Raw genomic sequence first — 15,791 nt, 5'->3', positions numbered from 1 at the left:
AATGGAAATGCTTAACAATTTATGAAGGATTTTAAGTGTATGTCCTAAGTGCACAGCAAATAAAAACATCACTTTTTGAAGTAACAGCAGCAAGTGGGGATTGCTTCACTTGATCACAGCTTATGTGGCTGTTGAAAGGGATCTGAAACATTCTTTTTCAAAACAGTCATCTCTTTATACTTCTTGTTAAAAGTGTTAAGAAATACTGAGTTAACATTCCATCTCTCAGAGCATCTTTTTTCCAGCCAAGGTGTGCCTTATCACTTTTCTTCAGCCCTTTTTAAAATGTTAATTCCTAATTGCTTAAAAAAATCACTTTTTGTGATATGTGGCATCAGTTTTCCTGAGGCGATACATGGCATCATTGCCCTGAGGGAGTTAGGCAGACTGTATCCAAAGTTGGTGGATGGAAAAACCTAGTATATTATTGCCTTAACCTATTGGTACCAAAATTGGATTTTCCTCAGTCTGATGTGCCAAGATTTGTCACACCCAAGTTAGGCACCAGTGAAGGCTAACTGAATTGCATCATTGTTTTTCCAGTGGATAGGCAAATGAATTATAAACTGGGTTCATATATGGAAAATTTACTTCATTCTGAGAAAAAGCATATAGAGAAAAATGAGATGCCTTTAAAAATTTTGCTATACACTGTAGGAGAGCTGAAGTTTGACAGCAGATTTGCCTTTATTTCAGGAGTCTCCATTTTGTTTTTTCCTCTGAGTAGCAGCTACTCTTGAAGCTCGTACACCTCACATGCACAATACAGCCTTCTATATTAAGTATACAGGATTTTCAGGGAATAGCTAAAGTCTGGTGCTGGAAAGCACTTACTCTTTACTGCAGTGTTTGTCGGTTGGTGTGTATCTAGGTTTGAGCATAATACCCTTGGGATACTGGCATAATACCGTGTGATGAATTATCTGGGGGGTTTTCGGTGTGTTTTTGTAAACTTAGAAATTATATAACCTCAAGACAGCTGAGCAAAATTCTGAAGGAAAGGTTGGATTTGGTATTTCCAACTTTTAAGTGTACATTTTTTTACCTTAATAATATTACTTCATAATCCTTAACAATGTGTTATTTAAACAAAAAGTGTTAATAGTGGGAGTGGGTATATGGAAGTTTTCTGATTGTAGGCAGTACTGACTGAGAGTTTTATTTCCAGTGTTGTGTTTTTTCCCCTAGATCTTAGCTTTCAAGCAGCTGCTCGAATTATGTCTACCCCTGTTTATGATGCTTTAAAGGTAATGAAAGACATTGCTCAGAACTTCCCAATAAGAGCCAGGTATGACACTTAAGCTTGTTTTTCAAGTACTGTTTCAATGTCTGCAGTTGAATTTACTGTTAGTAATACAGATTTATATTCAAGTCCTGCAGTCAGATATTCATGTTTTTATGTCTTGCTAGATGAATTCCTGACAATTTCATTGAGTAGAAAGTAATTCCTGGGAGAGATGATGATCAGTCTTTTAAATGTTTCCTGTCTGATACAGGAGATGCCATGAAGGCATCCTAATCCTTCAGATACCTATGGTTGAATGCCTAGTCCTCCTTACTTATACTGCTACGATAACTTCCCAGGTGGAAAATTCTGTTAATAAGAGATCTACTCACAGTAGGAAGAGGCAAAATTCTGTTAATAAATGTTTTTAGGGGATTCACCCACATTAGTTCTAAACACAACATTGCTGACAAGATTGGGCCCTGGCTACTGTATGTTAATGTTCTTGCTGGGGAAGATCTGTCTCCCATAACAGATTAATTATTAAAGGATCAAGATCAATTTTAAATAAATTAATAACATTTTCCTCTGTACTAGTATTAACAGTTGCTCTTCCTGTAAGCCAACTGCATTGTAATTGAGAAATACTTTTCTTCATATTTATAAGTTCTTCACTAAGAGCAGTGTTTGCTTGGATTACTGAATTAAATATGATGCTAAATATGGTTCTTAACACAGTGTGTTTTCACATTTTACAACTCTTGTTTAATTATCACAGTGCTTCATTGTCATGTCTGATTAGAGAGAAAAACTACACTGTAATGGCAAAGCTACCTTTGTATCATCTTATTTCAAGGAAGAAAAATAGCTTTTTAAATGCTTGAAACATAATTATTATGAAAGAGTAAGGTACAAGTTTACACTTAGATTAGCAATCAGAAAATGCAGCTTTCCATTACAAGATAGTGGAAATAGACATAATGTTGAACTGCAAGGCCTGTGATCTTTAAAGGACAAGAAAAAGTCAGTTTGAAGTATGCTAGATGACATTTAAATAACTATTTTAAAAAGTCATTAAACTGTTACATCCCACTCTAACTCCCACTGCATACTTGTGGCATTAGAGCACCATTTACCTACATTTTATTTTTATGGGCAAAAGTGTAAGAAGACTTTAGAATTATTAAGAGGGGAATTGCAGTTCCTCTTTGTTCTAGTATGCTAACCTCACATGTTATTGTTAGATTACAAATATTTAAATAATCTAAATTTATTAGGTCTGCATTGACAACCAACATAAATCAAAATAACACTGTGTAAAAACAATGCAAAAAATATATTTCCTTAAGCCAGTAATGCTTAACCTGCTGAGTTAGAAATACTAGTTTTGGAAAAAAACCCCTAGAATAAACAGGAAAATAAAGGATATTGCTTAATTGCTTTAGATAGACAACTGATCGTTGTAATAGTAGTATTTTTAAATTTTCACACAGTTCAGGTATGAAAACATTATTTAAATTATGCAAATTTTTGTTTGAAAAGGCTGTATAAAAATTTTAAAACTATTGTTATGAAAGCAAAAATGCAATATTGCATGTTCCTTAAAAATGGAGGCGTTTCTTAGATCCTAACAAAGGAATGTACCATTCCTCTGGAAGCTTGTTTCACTTTTTAGTTTATAACCTGCATGTTTGTGTCTCAGTATTTCCAGCTGAAAAGGTTAGTCTGAGGTGGATGTTACAAAATGTCAGCAGGTGTAGATAGTGTAACAACTGATATGTCATGGTTACATATTGATACTTAATTTTATGAGGTATTTTTAATCTTTTCTTCATTGTGTACGTGTTTACCATTAATACATAATTATCTGCTATTTAAGAATGCAATAATAATAATTATAATGCTCTGTTTCTTGCTATTAATTTATAATTCATTGTAATAAGTAAAAGGAAAATTGGCTTCATCCTGGCTCAAACCAGGACATTCATGAATGTTAACATGAGCATGTGAAAAGTTTCCTTTTCTCCCCTGATATGCAGTACTGCATAGCTACATGTTGTAGGTAAAAGTTGCATCAAATTACATTATAGAAAATACTACAACCTAAGTTTGTACAAGAACTTGTCTGCATCATGTAGACTGAAAAATACCCATTTACTTTCAGACAGTAAAGTCTTTCTCTTTAGTGAGTCCTTAGCACTTAATACTTAGAAAAACACATACAAAACAGTGTAAAGTTCTCAATAAAGAGAACAAATGAGTGAACTCAAGGAGATGTATTTCACAGGTACTTTTCCACTTGTTACCTCAAATTCCTGGGGTAACCTCAAGGATCCACCATCACACTTTTTGCTTAAAATCTTGCTAGAATGCTGCATTGTCAACTGCCTTGCACAGACAAGGTGCTATTTAAAAATTCTTTAATTTCTTCCTTTCTTATTACAAAAAAAAACCCAAAACAACTGTCAGTAAAGCTTACCTTTTGCTGGTATGTATTTTACTTGCTAATGTTGGGCCAGCTTTGTCTTCTCCTTTCCACCTTTTTGTTGTATTCATAGTAATTTTTTGTTGTTACTGCTCTAAGCTATTTGGAAAGATTCAGGTTGTTATTTTTATCTGTGCAGTTTTTATCACCTGCGTATGCAGAATGAAGAATTGATTCTGAGAGTTGCAGGCCCTACTACTACATATGACAGGCTGAGGGAGTTGGGGCTGTTCAGCCTGGAGAAGAGAAGGCACCAGGGAGACCTTATAGCAGCCTTCCAGTACCTGAAGGGGCTACAGGAAAGCTGGGGAGGGGCTTTTCACCAGAGAGGGCAGTAATAGGACAAGGGATAATGGTTTTAAACTGAAAGAGAGGAGATTTAGGTTAGACATCAGGGAGAAATTTGTCACCATAAGGGTAGTAAGGCACTGGAGTAGGAGGGAGGTTGCCCAGACGGGTTACGGAAGCCCCTTCCCTGGAGGTGTTTAAAGCCAGGCTGGATGAGGCTTTGTGCAGCCTGGTCTAATGTGAGGTGTCCCTGCTCGTAGCAGGGAGGTTGGAACCTGATGATCTTTAAGGTCTCTTCCTACCTTAACCATTCTAAAATTTTATGTTGAGTTTAGCAAGATAAAAATCAGAGCTTTTTTTTTTCCTTAAGTGTTTTGTTTTGTTTTGTTTTTTACTTCAGGACTATCTACAACTATTTCTGTGCAGTCAGAATAGTAGTTACAGTAGTACTGCCACGCATAGAAATTCCACCTTGCTATGGAGTCCTTCAGTTAAGTAGCTGTTTTGCTCATTGGCTAAGTAATTTCTCAATAATAATTCTCATCGATCACAGATACTTTTTTTCATGATAGAAGTCCTGTATTGTTCCTCAGTTATGTCTGTTGCTGGTAGAAGGCCCCCTGACACGGTGGGCTACTTACTCAGCTTCTAAGATTTGTAACTTTTTTTTTCCCCTAATCTTTCTCCTCTGTTTGTTCCAAATTCAAGTTTGCATCAGATACTCCTTTCTTTGTATTTAGTTTCTTTAAATATTTTTTTAAATTTCATCAGCAATGTTGTTTTTTCAACAGAAAATTTTCATTTCTTGCTTTCTGTTATACAATTTTTATTTCATAACTAGTGAACAAGAAAAGAATACAGTATAAGATATATTTACTCAATATTGAATACATTTAGCAAGTTCTTTATGTGCATAGAAAGTACTTAGCAGTTTGATTATAAAAGCCTTGAGAGAAAGAATTTAGATTAGTTGAACAATAGTAAGTAGGTTACTAAGCCCATACTCCAATGACTGTTGATAATAATGTATTTGAACCATGTTGACTGTTTTTTTAGTGCTGTATTAACACCACAGTTTGAGCTACACCTTTCTTATTTTGAGAAAGCCCAAGAAAAGCTCACCAAGGATGGGCTGGTGTAAACAGAGCTCCTTTTTTGATCCTCTATTGCCCTTTCATCACATGGTCCAGAAAGGATTCATAGTGGCAAAAACAGTATGGTAGAATACTTAGAAGGAATGAGTAGAAAAAAAGAATATTTAGCTGTGCTGAACTGTGTAAAATTTATAAACAAAGCTTGGGAATCATATTGTTTGCACTTAACAAGTAGTCTCTTTGATCATCTGGGAAGCTTGAATATTTGCTAAAGTAAACTGATTTTGTGTCTTCTGACATATTGTGAAAAATGATGAGTTGATTGTTGTAGATCAGTTTTTCTTTTATGGGGAGGTGAGGATTTGTATTAATATAACCATTATAACCATTTTATTATCCATAAGTATTGAAGTTGGCTTAGTAGAATCATTCTTGGGTTGTTTAGGTAGCTTTCAAGTTTTAGATTACTCCAGTTTTTCTTAACGCTCCACATAGATTTGCTAAAACATGTACAATCGTGTTTTGAAAAAAATATTTATGTAGGCAGCTAGAATATTTATTGTGGCATTTATTGGAAGAATCAGATACAGGTTAATATGGTCTAGGGTTTCTTAAAACATGGAGAAATTAACTTGCCTCTGGGAATATTTTGAAATAGCCTCGTAATTATAACCTCACATACAATACATTGTGGCAGAGAAAGTTAAAATAGTCTTCCTCAACATTCTCGAAAGGTAAGAAAGACAAATCAGTGGGTTATCTTCTAAAGACAGAATGATGAAATAAACTAAAAGTTTAACTGTGAATAGTTAACATTTTCAAGGGTCTCAATCTGTAACTCAGTTTTCTAATCTCAGCTGATTTTCAAGTGGCCATTCTTTGCATATTTTCCTTGCCTTTGGCCAAAAAAACAAGTTGTATCCTGGGCTGCCTGTGCTGTGATATTGTGTAGCGTAGAGTTAGTAACATCAACATATACAAATACAGTATTTGTTTAGGTGATAATTGAAATGATCAAACAACTTTTTAATAACATACACTATTTTCCAGAAAAGAAAAATAAGATGAAAGATTGAGAGTATTAAAAATATGCTGATAATATTACTTCAACAAAACCTAGCAAAAATTTGAAACCTGGGCTTACTAGAGTAAGAACGAAATATTTGTTTTGAAAATATTTGACACTGCACTACTCTTCCTTTTCAGTCTTAATTAAAGCATTATTCAATTACAGTGCATTGTATATGATATTAAAACACTCATTTCACATTGTTTAATACATTTTTTTTTTTAATAAAGTGGTTGAATTATACCAATATTTTCTTTTCACAGGTCACTGACCAGAGTCCCTGTAGACAACAAGATGCGAAATGAAATAGAAGAAAATCAGAAGGTTTGTTTTTATTCCTTCAAGTGAACATTTGACTATCGTATTACTGCTTTTGGAGATCTTTCTTAGTGTAGCAACTTTCACATGGTTTCTATCAGAGAAAAAGAGCTAATTGCTCTAAATATCTTTTTACTAAATACATGACATTGGAATAATTCAGTTTTTTCACTTTCTGCTGTTCTTGGTACTTTTTCCTTTCCCTCTTTTGATTTTACACAATTAGGCAAGGACAAACAATTTTTAGAGTGGTGTGTTCAGTCATAAATTGCATTTTGGGGAAGCAAAATAGTTAATTTTTCTAGAGCTTTGGTGTTGAATTTAGGCCTGCTGCTTAGATTATGGTCAGCACATGCTGGCTTTGAGCATCACGTGTGCAACTGTACCATACAGCAAGACCCCTGGAGAGATTCTTATTTCTGGTTTTAGTGACTGAATTGCAATTTCTGAATTACTATTCTGCAAGGTATTTTAATGTTGTCTATGGCAGACTGATTTTTTCATCCTCGATGCACTGCATCTTTTGTACCTTGTCACATGAGGATTCATTGTTCATGTGATTTTTGACTGATCTGAGATATATCCTGAGATGCTACTTTGTGTTTGTTGAGTCCATGACATCTCTTTTGTTTTCTGTCTCAGTTCAGAGTTTGGATTTTTTCCTTTCAAGTTGAGTGTTAAAATTAAACATTAGCCATCATGATTTTAGGACTGGTCACATGAAATGACCTGTCCTTAATCTTGATCTTCGGAACAAATATTTTCCTATGGTGTTAAGACTGACCAACATCTGTAGTGAAAGGGATTAATTTTTACTTATGGCACTCCTGTACTTCTGCGATATTTCCATATATCCTTTTGCTTTGTATCCATTCAAGCCTTTTCCTCTTGCCTTGACAAGACTAATATCTCCAGGGGAATGCCCTTCCAGTTTCTTCCACCTTCCAAAATAGTGGAAGTGGACAATGTCTCTGTTGTATTGATGCTGCCTTCTCATAAACATCTTGTTATCTCCATTGTAGCAAAAATGTCACATGAATGTTAGAGTTCTCCACCATGCAGAACTAATACAAGGCTTTCCAGACTTAAGTATTTCCTGCCCAAGTAGTGACAGGCTCAAGTGTTATGTCCTTGTAAACAGTTAGGCAAACAATTGTGTAGGCCTTTTTTTTTTCCACTGGTGATTGTGTGTAGGACTGGTGTATTGAGAATACATTTCACTTATCCCAGCAGTTCACCTTCTTAAGCATTTCAGCTTCCTTGTGTGCAGAGTGCATCTTCTTGGGTTTTCAGGGACATCTTAGAGTGGGCTCAACAATATGCAGGCATCTTGTTTCTTGCACTGGGGAAAGGCCCCGCAGTTTTTGCTCAAGGAGGAGGAAATCAGTATTTGCACCCTGCTTCATTGCTTTCTGTATACAGTTGGGATACACGTTTTCCTGTTTCTCTTTGTTGTTAGGGTTATAGTCAGGATAAAGCAAAACAAAGCCCTGATGATCATAGTTTGTCCAGAGTATGAATTTTGGTATCAGGACTTGCCTTGTTTCTTGATGAAGTCTTTACAATGTCTCTCAAATTGCAGCTCTGTTAACACAAAAATAAAAACCAACTGCTTAATCAAAAACATCTCTTCTACCCCAAAATGTAAAAAAAAACCCAAACCCACTAAAAAAGGTACATCGGGAATTAAAATGGCTGTTATTACTAAATATGAGCATTAGGAAAAGTAACTAAGATTTGGTTTGAAATGAAGATGTCTGCATTTAGGCAGTTCTGGATGGTATCTAAACCCTTGTTATGACAAGGAAGATGCGGTCAATGGGCATCAAAACAATTTGACTCATTCAGTGGTTGCTTTGTGGACCATGATAGAGTTGCCTAAACCTGAAGTTCTGATGCTGTTTGAGCCACCACAGGCTATCCAAAATCTGGATGTGTTCTGCCAGAATACAGGTCTGGCAGATTTGTCCACTGGGGCAGCCATTTCCTTCTGCCTGACCTGTACTTTCCAGTTCAAGATGCCTTATCTTGACACAGATGACACTGGGAATGTGTGCAGTCGGCTGGCTGGATCACTCCTAGGATTCCGTTACTGTATTAAAGAAATAAACTATAAGAGGATATTAGGGAAACTTCCTGAACTCTGCTGCTAGAGCACAATAAATTGGCATGTGCATTCTTGAACTGCAGTACATCCATCTAGCAGCAGGAGATGTATGATCTCATGCTGTGTGTAACTGGATGATTCCCTCTCAAGATAATGAAAGTTGAATAGGAAATGCAATGAGAGGAAATAAAAGTATTAGAAGTTGAAAGACATGTGATGATTTAGGTGTAATGAATTGATGCCTAACTGAGAAATAGACAAAGAACTGCTATAGATAAAAGAAAAAAAAAAATCTCATTAAACACTAACAGTTTAGCAAGAAAATACTATATAAGCATTATCAGTTTTAAATTCTAGTCTTAGATGCCCAAATAATCCTTCCATCAGAGTTGTTTTGGTAAAGGGATGCTCTTCTGAACAATCAAATGCCCAATCAAATGAGTCTCGACTCTGATTCAGCTCAAGTTCTTTTACTACTGCAGTACTGAAGGATTTGAAAAACTTTCAGATTTCCATTTTATTACCCAGTAGCTGATAACTTTTTTCATTGTTCTTGCATTCATTTTGTTAGTATTAGGACTTTTATGACCTTCATCAGCTAATTGCAGTCTTTCTCAATGTCTGTGTTTACATGAGTATCTGGGCTCATAGGAATTGACCAGTAACCTTTCAGTAGTACTTATCCTAAATGCTGATTTCAGTGCTTCAGGGAGGAGACCTCTTCTAGCTGATCTCACAAGATGTGTGTGAGAGCCCTGAAGGATGCTGATAAGATTTCTTGAGTCTGTATTTCTCTTCATATCTACTGTTTGCCCCTCAAGTCCAGTGGCATTAAGGGAGATTTTTCTGCAGTCACAGTACTTTGTGGCACAAAGCTGATGATAAAACTGCAATCCTAAGATGGATTTGCCAACTGCAGAAAAATACCAGGTATACCTTGGACTTACAGTGCTTCTCTGCCTGGTGCAGAGTAGTCTCGTCATTGTGTTTAATTATGTCCCATCTTCTTGTTTTGCTTGTGTCTCAGGATCAAACAGTGTAGGTAAAACAATCAGAAATTTCACCTGCTGCAAGGGCACTTGGCATTGTCAGGCATCTATGAATTGTGGCTGCTTAGAAGAGATGTGTAGAGTGAGACCTTGGGAGGGCGTGTAATTCTGTGTGAAGCTGTGGTAGGAAAATATAAATGTCAGACACCAGCTGCTACTTCTAGTTTGTGTTTTAATGGTTGCATGAGGTTTAACAAAGATAAATATGAAGCCCTGCACTGGGGCCAGAGTAATTCAAAGCAGCAGTTAGTTGTAAAGAAGACAGAAGACCTTATTCTGTACCAAGTTTTGGGACCCACAAAAAACCTACACATTTCTGTAATTTATAGGCATACATAACTGAGGATAAAGTGAATTTTATTAAGAAAGTTATTAAATTATCTTGTTTTCTGTATCTGACCACAGGAAACTTACTGCCATACATTTATTCTCCTTATTTTTTAAAGCCCACTGATACCAATTTTGTAAGTGTCTACTAAAATTTTCATGAAAGAGAATAACTAGCTAAATTCTTCAAAAAAATATTTATTATCTTTTTTTTAGCATGAGTGGGATGTAGCCCCCTCCCAAATCCACAATATCCTTCACATTATGTCTGAGCTTGAAGATATGCTTTTAGATAATTTATAACAAGCATCAGTAATTACATTACATCCTTTGTAAATCTACATACAAAAAAGCACTGCAAATATTATTACATTATTAGAATAAATTAAATTTACAAATTCAAAAGCTGTTTTTCAAGGTCAGGTTTTGGGCTTTCATAATGATATCTGTGTTTGGCTCAGGCTTATCACAGCTGCATTTTTTCCTTCGTGGTGAGTCCTGATTTTTATCTGCTTACTATATATTTCCATTCTGCTTTGGGTTGTGGAAATGAAGCTTAAGGTAAACTGTTGTCTCATTCATGAGGGGTTGCACTAAATGACACAAACCAGTTAGCTTTGGGTTTACTTATACCTAACTGACTGAAAGTAACCACACTACTTTAAAGAAATAATATCACTTTCAATGTTTCCCTTATTTTCTCTCATTTGTTCAGAGACTGGCTTATAAGGGAGTAACATACTCAGCCTGAGTTGCTTGCTCTTAGTGTGCTTTTGTTCCAAGAGCAAAGTTTTCTGTTCACACTTATTTTGTTCAGCAAGTGGGAGCTAAATGGGGAAAAAATATCTTTCTCAGCTTGCTTTTTTTCCCCCCCCTCATATTTTTCGTGCTTTCCATTCCTCTGGGAATTAAGACAGATCTGGAAATCTGACTGCTCCTCATGGGGTGAGTTGGAACAAACTACTGCAGTTGCTTGTGTTACTTATCTTGCTACAGCCACCATAGGTTAAACAGTGTGATGTCTCTCAGCCCTCTGAAACAAAGCATACTTTACTTCCTAAATACTTTCTTCCTCTTGTATTTGTTTACTGCATAATTTTTTTTCCACTTATGCTATGCTGTCCCTTTCTGGTCTATGTTTTTTCTAAGGCCCCTTTGTTAGATGGGATTATGTGTTTCTTGTCTGTCTGTCCTAATTCCCCATAACAATTGCAACTACATGTCTTTTTGGAACTGTGGAAGATGTTAAGGTCTTGAGAAAGCTGAAGGACACATGCAAAGTCTCCCTTTCTTCAATGGATATGTAGGAGTAATTTTTCAAACACAAGCCATATTTCTGTATCTGTGTGTATTTTCACTTTCTGTTGGCAGACACTGATAAAATGTCCTTCCTCTAACTTGTACAGGTAGGGAAGCTGTAGCTTGTTTAGGGAAGGAGCTATCAGCTATTTTATGTTGTATTTGTACATTGAGAGTGTGTTAAATAACACTTGTAAAAGTCAATAATTTTGCCAATAACAGTCAGCTAAAATAATAAATTAGATGGAAGAGATTGAATGTGTCTGTTTTTCAGAATTACTTAAAGTTTCATGTGTATATATGTATATAAATATGTGTATATATACATTTATAAGTATGTGTTAGTGTTGACATATACCTAAATAAGTTAGCAGTACTTTTTACTTTTTAGCATTTTCATGAAACACTTGGAATCCAACCTGGAGAAGCACGTTTATTTCTAAATGGCCTTCATATTGACCTGGATTTTCATGATCCTTTCAGGTAAGACGGTATATTTTGTTTGAAGATAACAAAAATTGCTAATAATACTGGGAAAGCTGTGCTCACAGTGATAGGTAATCTCAACTCTTGCATTTTGGGGACCAGAAGGAGCTCCAGTAGAACAAACACTGGTTTTACAATGGTTTTCCTTTGAATATGAACATTGTGTAAATAGTTGAAAGCAGAATTTTTTTTTTCTTGGAATATGTTTTCTAATTTGCTTAAATTTTTGAGTCTCCATGTAAGACTAATTTGGAAGTGGAAGGAATCCAACACATATATAGTGGAATTCAATGTATGAAAAGGTGGGAAAAGCACTTTATAAAAAAGTAACTTAAGTGCTTTCACGTCCATATTTCTTAAAAAATTACAATTTGCTGGCATGAAGTTGAGATGCGTAATGCTTTAGGTTATTTTCTCCATGCTTGTGAGTTTGTGTCTGGCCACCTCTCTGTAAGAAGTTCTGTTAAAGCAGCACTAAAACACTTTTTAGTGTAAGAAATCTTTTTCCAGTTTGTGTAATCATAGTAGAATTATTTTGAGTGTGACTCACCCCTTTTATGCAAGCACTCGTAAACTGTAAATGTTTTCCCTTGCATTCTTCTGTATGTTGTCAACAGCAGGACAGATATGACTAATTCAAAATTGTCTTTGCTGGCCTGCAGACTGTCAGTAAATCTACTGATGATAAGGCTGAGGTTTTTTTGATGTTCCTATGATTTGTCAGAGTCTACAATTTCTTATTTTCTATCTTTTAACTCAAAATGTCTTCTCCTCCCAGAAAATTCTTAAACTTCCTTGCATTTAACATTTATACTTGTGATTTTTATTTAATTTTTTTCCTCAGAGTTTTGAGATTGAGTCACTTGCATCTTTTTTGGTGATGATGCAAATACTGATAGCACTTTTTAGTGCTACTGCTAGATTTACTTTCAATATATTTTAGAGGAAACCTTTCAGAATAGTGAAAACTCAAAGCAAGATAAAAGTAAACCCATTTGTAAAATCTTGCCTGCTGGGTTCTGCTGGTGAGTACTTCAGGGTTGTTTCCATTGTCATATGAATTTTCAGATTGCAATAAATGCTCCAGAATCCTGTTGGGTCTTTGGGAAAGTCTTCTTTAGAGGTGTAGCTATGGGTTTTCCTCTATCCCATTTTTAGGGTTCTGCCATAATACAGATTTAGAACTTGTCTGTCTCTCCATCATTTGCTGCACTTGTAAAGCTTCCTCCTAGGTTACTCCTGCTTGGGTTTCTGCCTCAGCTGAGATAATGCAACAGACAACCTTCCACTATGCTGTCCTGCCATGTCTTACTAAAGATGGATGAAATTCCTTCATATCAAATAAATGTGAATGAAAAAAAATGCATAATGTGTTGTCATTCTATTTCAAAATAAGTTGGAAAATACGGTGTTAATTGATTTTATTTTAAATATTTGCCTGCAGGAGAATATAAAAATAATTTTTAGTACAAAAAATAATCCCCATGTAATAATCTTCAAAACATTTTTTCTTTTTACGTCATGACAAGAGTTCTGTGTAGACATTATGCATTTTGTCTTCCTGAAAAAGTATTTTAGAGACTCTTAAACTGGATGGAAAAGTGATGCATGGCCTTCATGAACTTGGAATCAAAGAGGAGATCCTGAGTAAATTTATGAGGTTGCATGTACATCCTACAGATGACAGTTATGCACTCGATATTCGTCACTCTTCGATAATAGTGAGTAATTGAACAACTTAAATTTGACATATCTTATAATGTATGAGGCTGTCTTTTTTTTGTAGTGTAAGTGAAATACTAGGCATAAAACTTATCAATAAGCAGTTGAAAATACTTTGGAGGGTGCTATCTTTTAAAGGTATTTTAGGAGTAATTTTCTTTACCCTATGCCTTATTAAAATTTTAAGATGTGGGTTGTTTAAAATAAATGATGAATGTATCTAAGAGTCCTTGCACACTCACAGCTATAGAATTTTTACTTTACAGCAATTAATCTAGGTACGTAATATCTGTGTTATGCAAGACTGCTGAATGTACTTTACAAGTATAAGAAGAGAATTGTTGAAAAATAAAAAAAGTTTTCAATTGTCCAATGACTCTTTTGTTTTCCCATCTTCAAAATTTACATAGTTTTCATTGCAAAGTTTATATACCAGTGGAAAAGACACTAAAATACTAATTTTCTTCACCTGAAAGAACCATATTTCACTGTTTTGTTTGCCAAGTGTATGCAGGCTTGCACAGAAGAAAAACAGAAGAACGAATTTGCCATACATTGATTAGTTGTTTTGATGTATCTAAAGTGCTGCTGCAGGTTATAAATAAATACTGTATTTATCTTACAAGATATGCTGTGTTACGCATATCTGTGTGGTAAGTTATTAAGCCTTTATGTTGTGAAAGTAGTTTCCACGCTTGAAAAAATCTTTTTATTCACATCCTGATGCTGAGTGCAGTCTTTTTTTCCTTTTCCATCTCTTATTAGTTTTACTATATACTGCAAATAAAAACATCAGATAGTTTGACTGAAAAGGAAAAAAAAATGTGTTTTAGAAGCTATTTTCTGTTGCTATTTCAAAGAGAAGATAAAGATTTTTCTCTTTTCAAGCTTTCCATGTGTTTTCAAATGTGTTTTTGAAATGGCTGCCTTTTTTGTTTTAGTGGGTTAATAATATAGAACATGATCACAGCTATAGCACATGGCCTGCAAGCTATCAGGAACTGCTAAAACCTGCATTTCCTGGAGTTATACAGCAGATTAGACGCAATTTATATAATTTGGTAAGTGTTAAGAGCTTCATTTTTCGCGTAATATGTGTATTAATATGTGGACTGACAATCTATTGAAAAATACATGTTCTGTATTCATTGTTAAGATAGATTAGAATTTCATGTTTTTCTGTGTGGGTCTGGTAATAGTGAAAATCATTGTCTAGTGAGTCATAGGTCATAATTAGTCTGATTTCTGGAAGTGGACTTGGGCACAGTTTTGTCAGCAGCTTTTCCATTCCTTTCCATGCTACATGTAGATAATTCACTGCTACTAATAAATGTTCTTCATAGTGCACTACTGAGAGAAGGAAAGGATAAATGATCTTGTTTTAGAGATGGTGAATTAAGGTACAAAAAGATTTATGTTATAAAGCATACTAATTATGAAAGTCTTGTAGCATAATTTTGCCGTTGTACACAGCTTTCTGTATCACTTAGTAAGATAAGAGAACAGCTACTGCCTGTTTAAATTGAAACTTAAATTACAAAAGGTAATTGTATGAATCGTAAAATGGTTTGGGATAGAAAAGACCTTTAAAGATCACCTAGTCCAACCCTTCTGCAATGGGCAGAGGCACCTTCAACTAGATCAGGTTGCTCAAAGCCCCATCCAATCTGACCTTGAATGCTTCCCATCATGGGGCCTCCACAATTTCCCTGAGCAACCTGTTTCCCTGTGGCGCCTGTGGTGTCTCAACACCTTCATTTCTTCATATTCAATCTAAATCTGCTCTCTTTTGTTTTAAAACTCTTGTTCTGTCATGACTGTGTCACCACTACTGGTAAAAAGCATCTCTCCATCTGTCTTACAAGCCCCTTTTTAGTACTGAGAGTCTGCAATGGGGTCCCTTTGGAGCCTGCTCTTCTCCAGGCTAAACAACCGCAAGTCTCTCAGCCTTTGCCTCATAGGAGTGGTGTTTCAGCCCTGTGGTAGTTTTTGTGGCCTTCCTCTGGACCCACTCCAACAGCTCCAAATCTTTCCAATACTGAGGACTCTAGAACTGGACACAGTACTCCAGGTGGGGTCTCACAAGAGCAGAGTAGAGGGGGAGAATCACCTCCCTTGACCTGCTGGCCACACTTCTTTTGATGCAGCCCAGGATGTGGTTGGCTTTCTGGGCTGCAAACACACATTGCCAGCTCGTGTCCAGCTTTTTCTCCGACTTTTAATCCACCAATGCCCCCAAGTCCTTCTCTGCAGGGTGGATCTCAATGTCTTCATCCCCAGCCTGTATTGATACTGGATTTGCTCCAACTAAGGTGCAGGACC

At 35.6% G+C, this 15,791-nt stretch overlaps 1 protein-coding gene across 1 annotated transcript in view; it reads left to right on the top strand.

Annotated features, from left to right (window-relative positions):
• UGGT2 (UDP-glucose glycoprotein glucosyltransferase 2) overlaps positions 1–15,791 on the top strand; it is an 82,939-nt gene that overhangs the window by 19,247 nt on the left and 47,901 nt on the right. The window contains exons 9-13 of the mRNA XM_051609031.1: positions 1,189–1,288; positions 6,425–6,485; positions 11,653–11,744; positions 13,318–13,468; positions 14,411–14,530. Of these exons, the coding sequence (XP_051464991.1) occupies positions 1,189–1,288; positions 6,425–6,485; positions 11,653–11,744; positions 13,318–13,468; positions 14,411–14,530 (524 nt within the window). The remainder of the gene's footprint in view (positions 1–1,188; positions 1,289–6,424; positions 6,486–11,652; positions 11,745–13,317; positions 13,469–14,410; positions 14,531–15,791) is intronic.

Source organism: Apus apus, chromosome 1, assembly GCF_020740795.1.
Source record: "Apus apus isolate bApuApu2 chromosome 1, bApuApu2.pri.cur, whole genome shotgun sequence".
NCBI classification, from domain to species: domain Eukaryota; kingdom Metazoa; phylum Chordata; class Aves; order Apodiformes; family Apodidae; genus Apus; species Apus apus.
The sequence above is the reverse complement of the archived record's forward strand: the minus strand, read 5'-3'. Positions and strand labels throughout refer to the sequence as shown.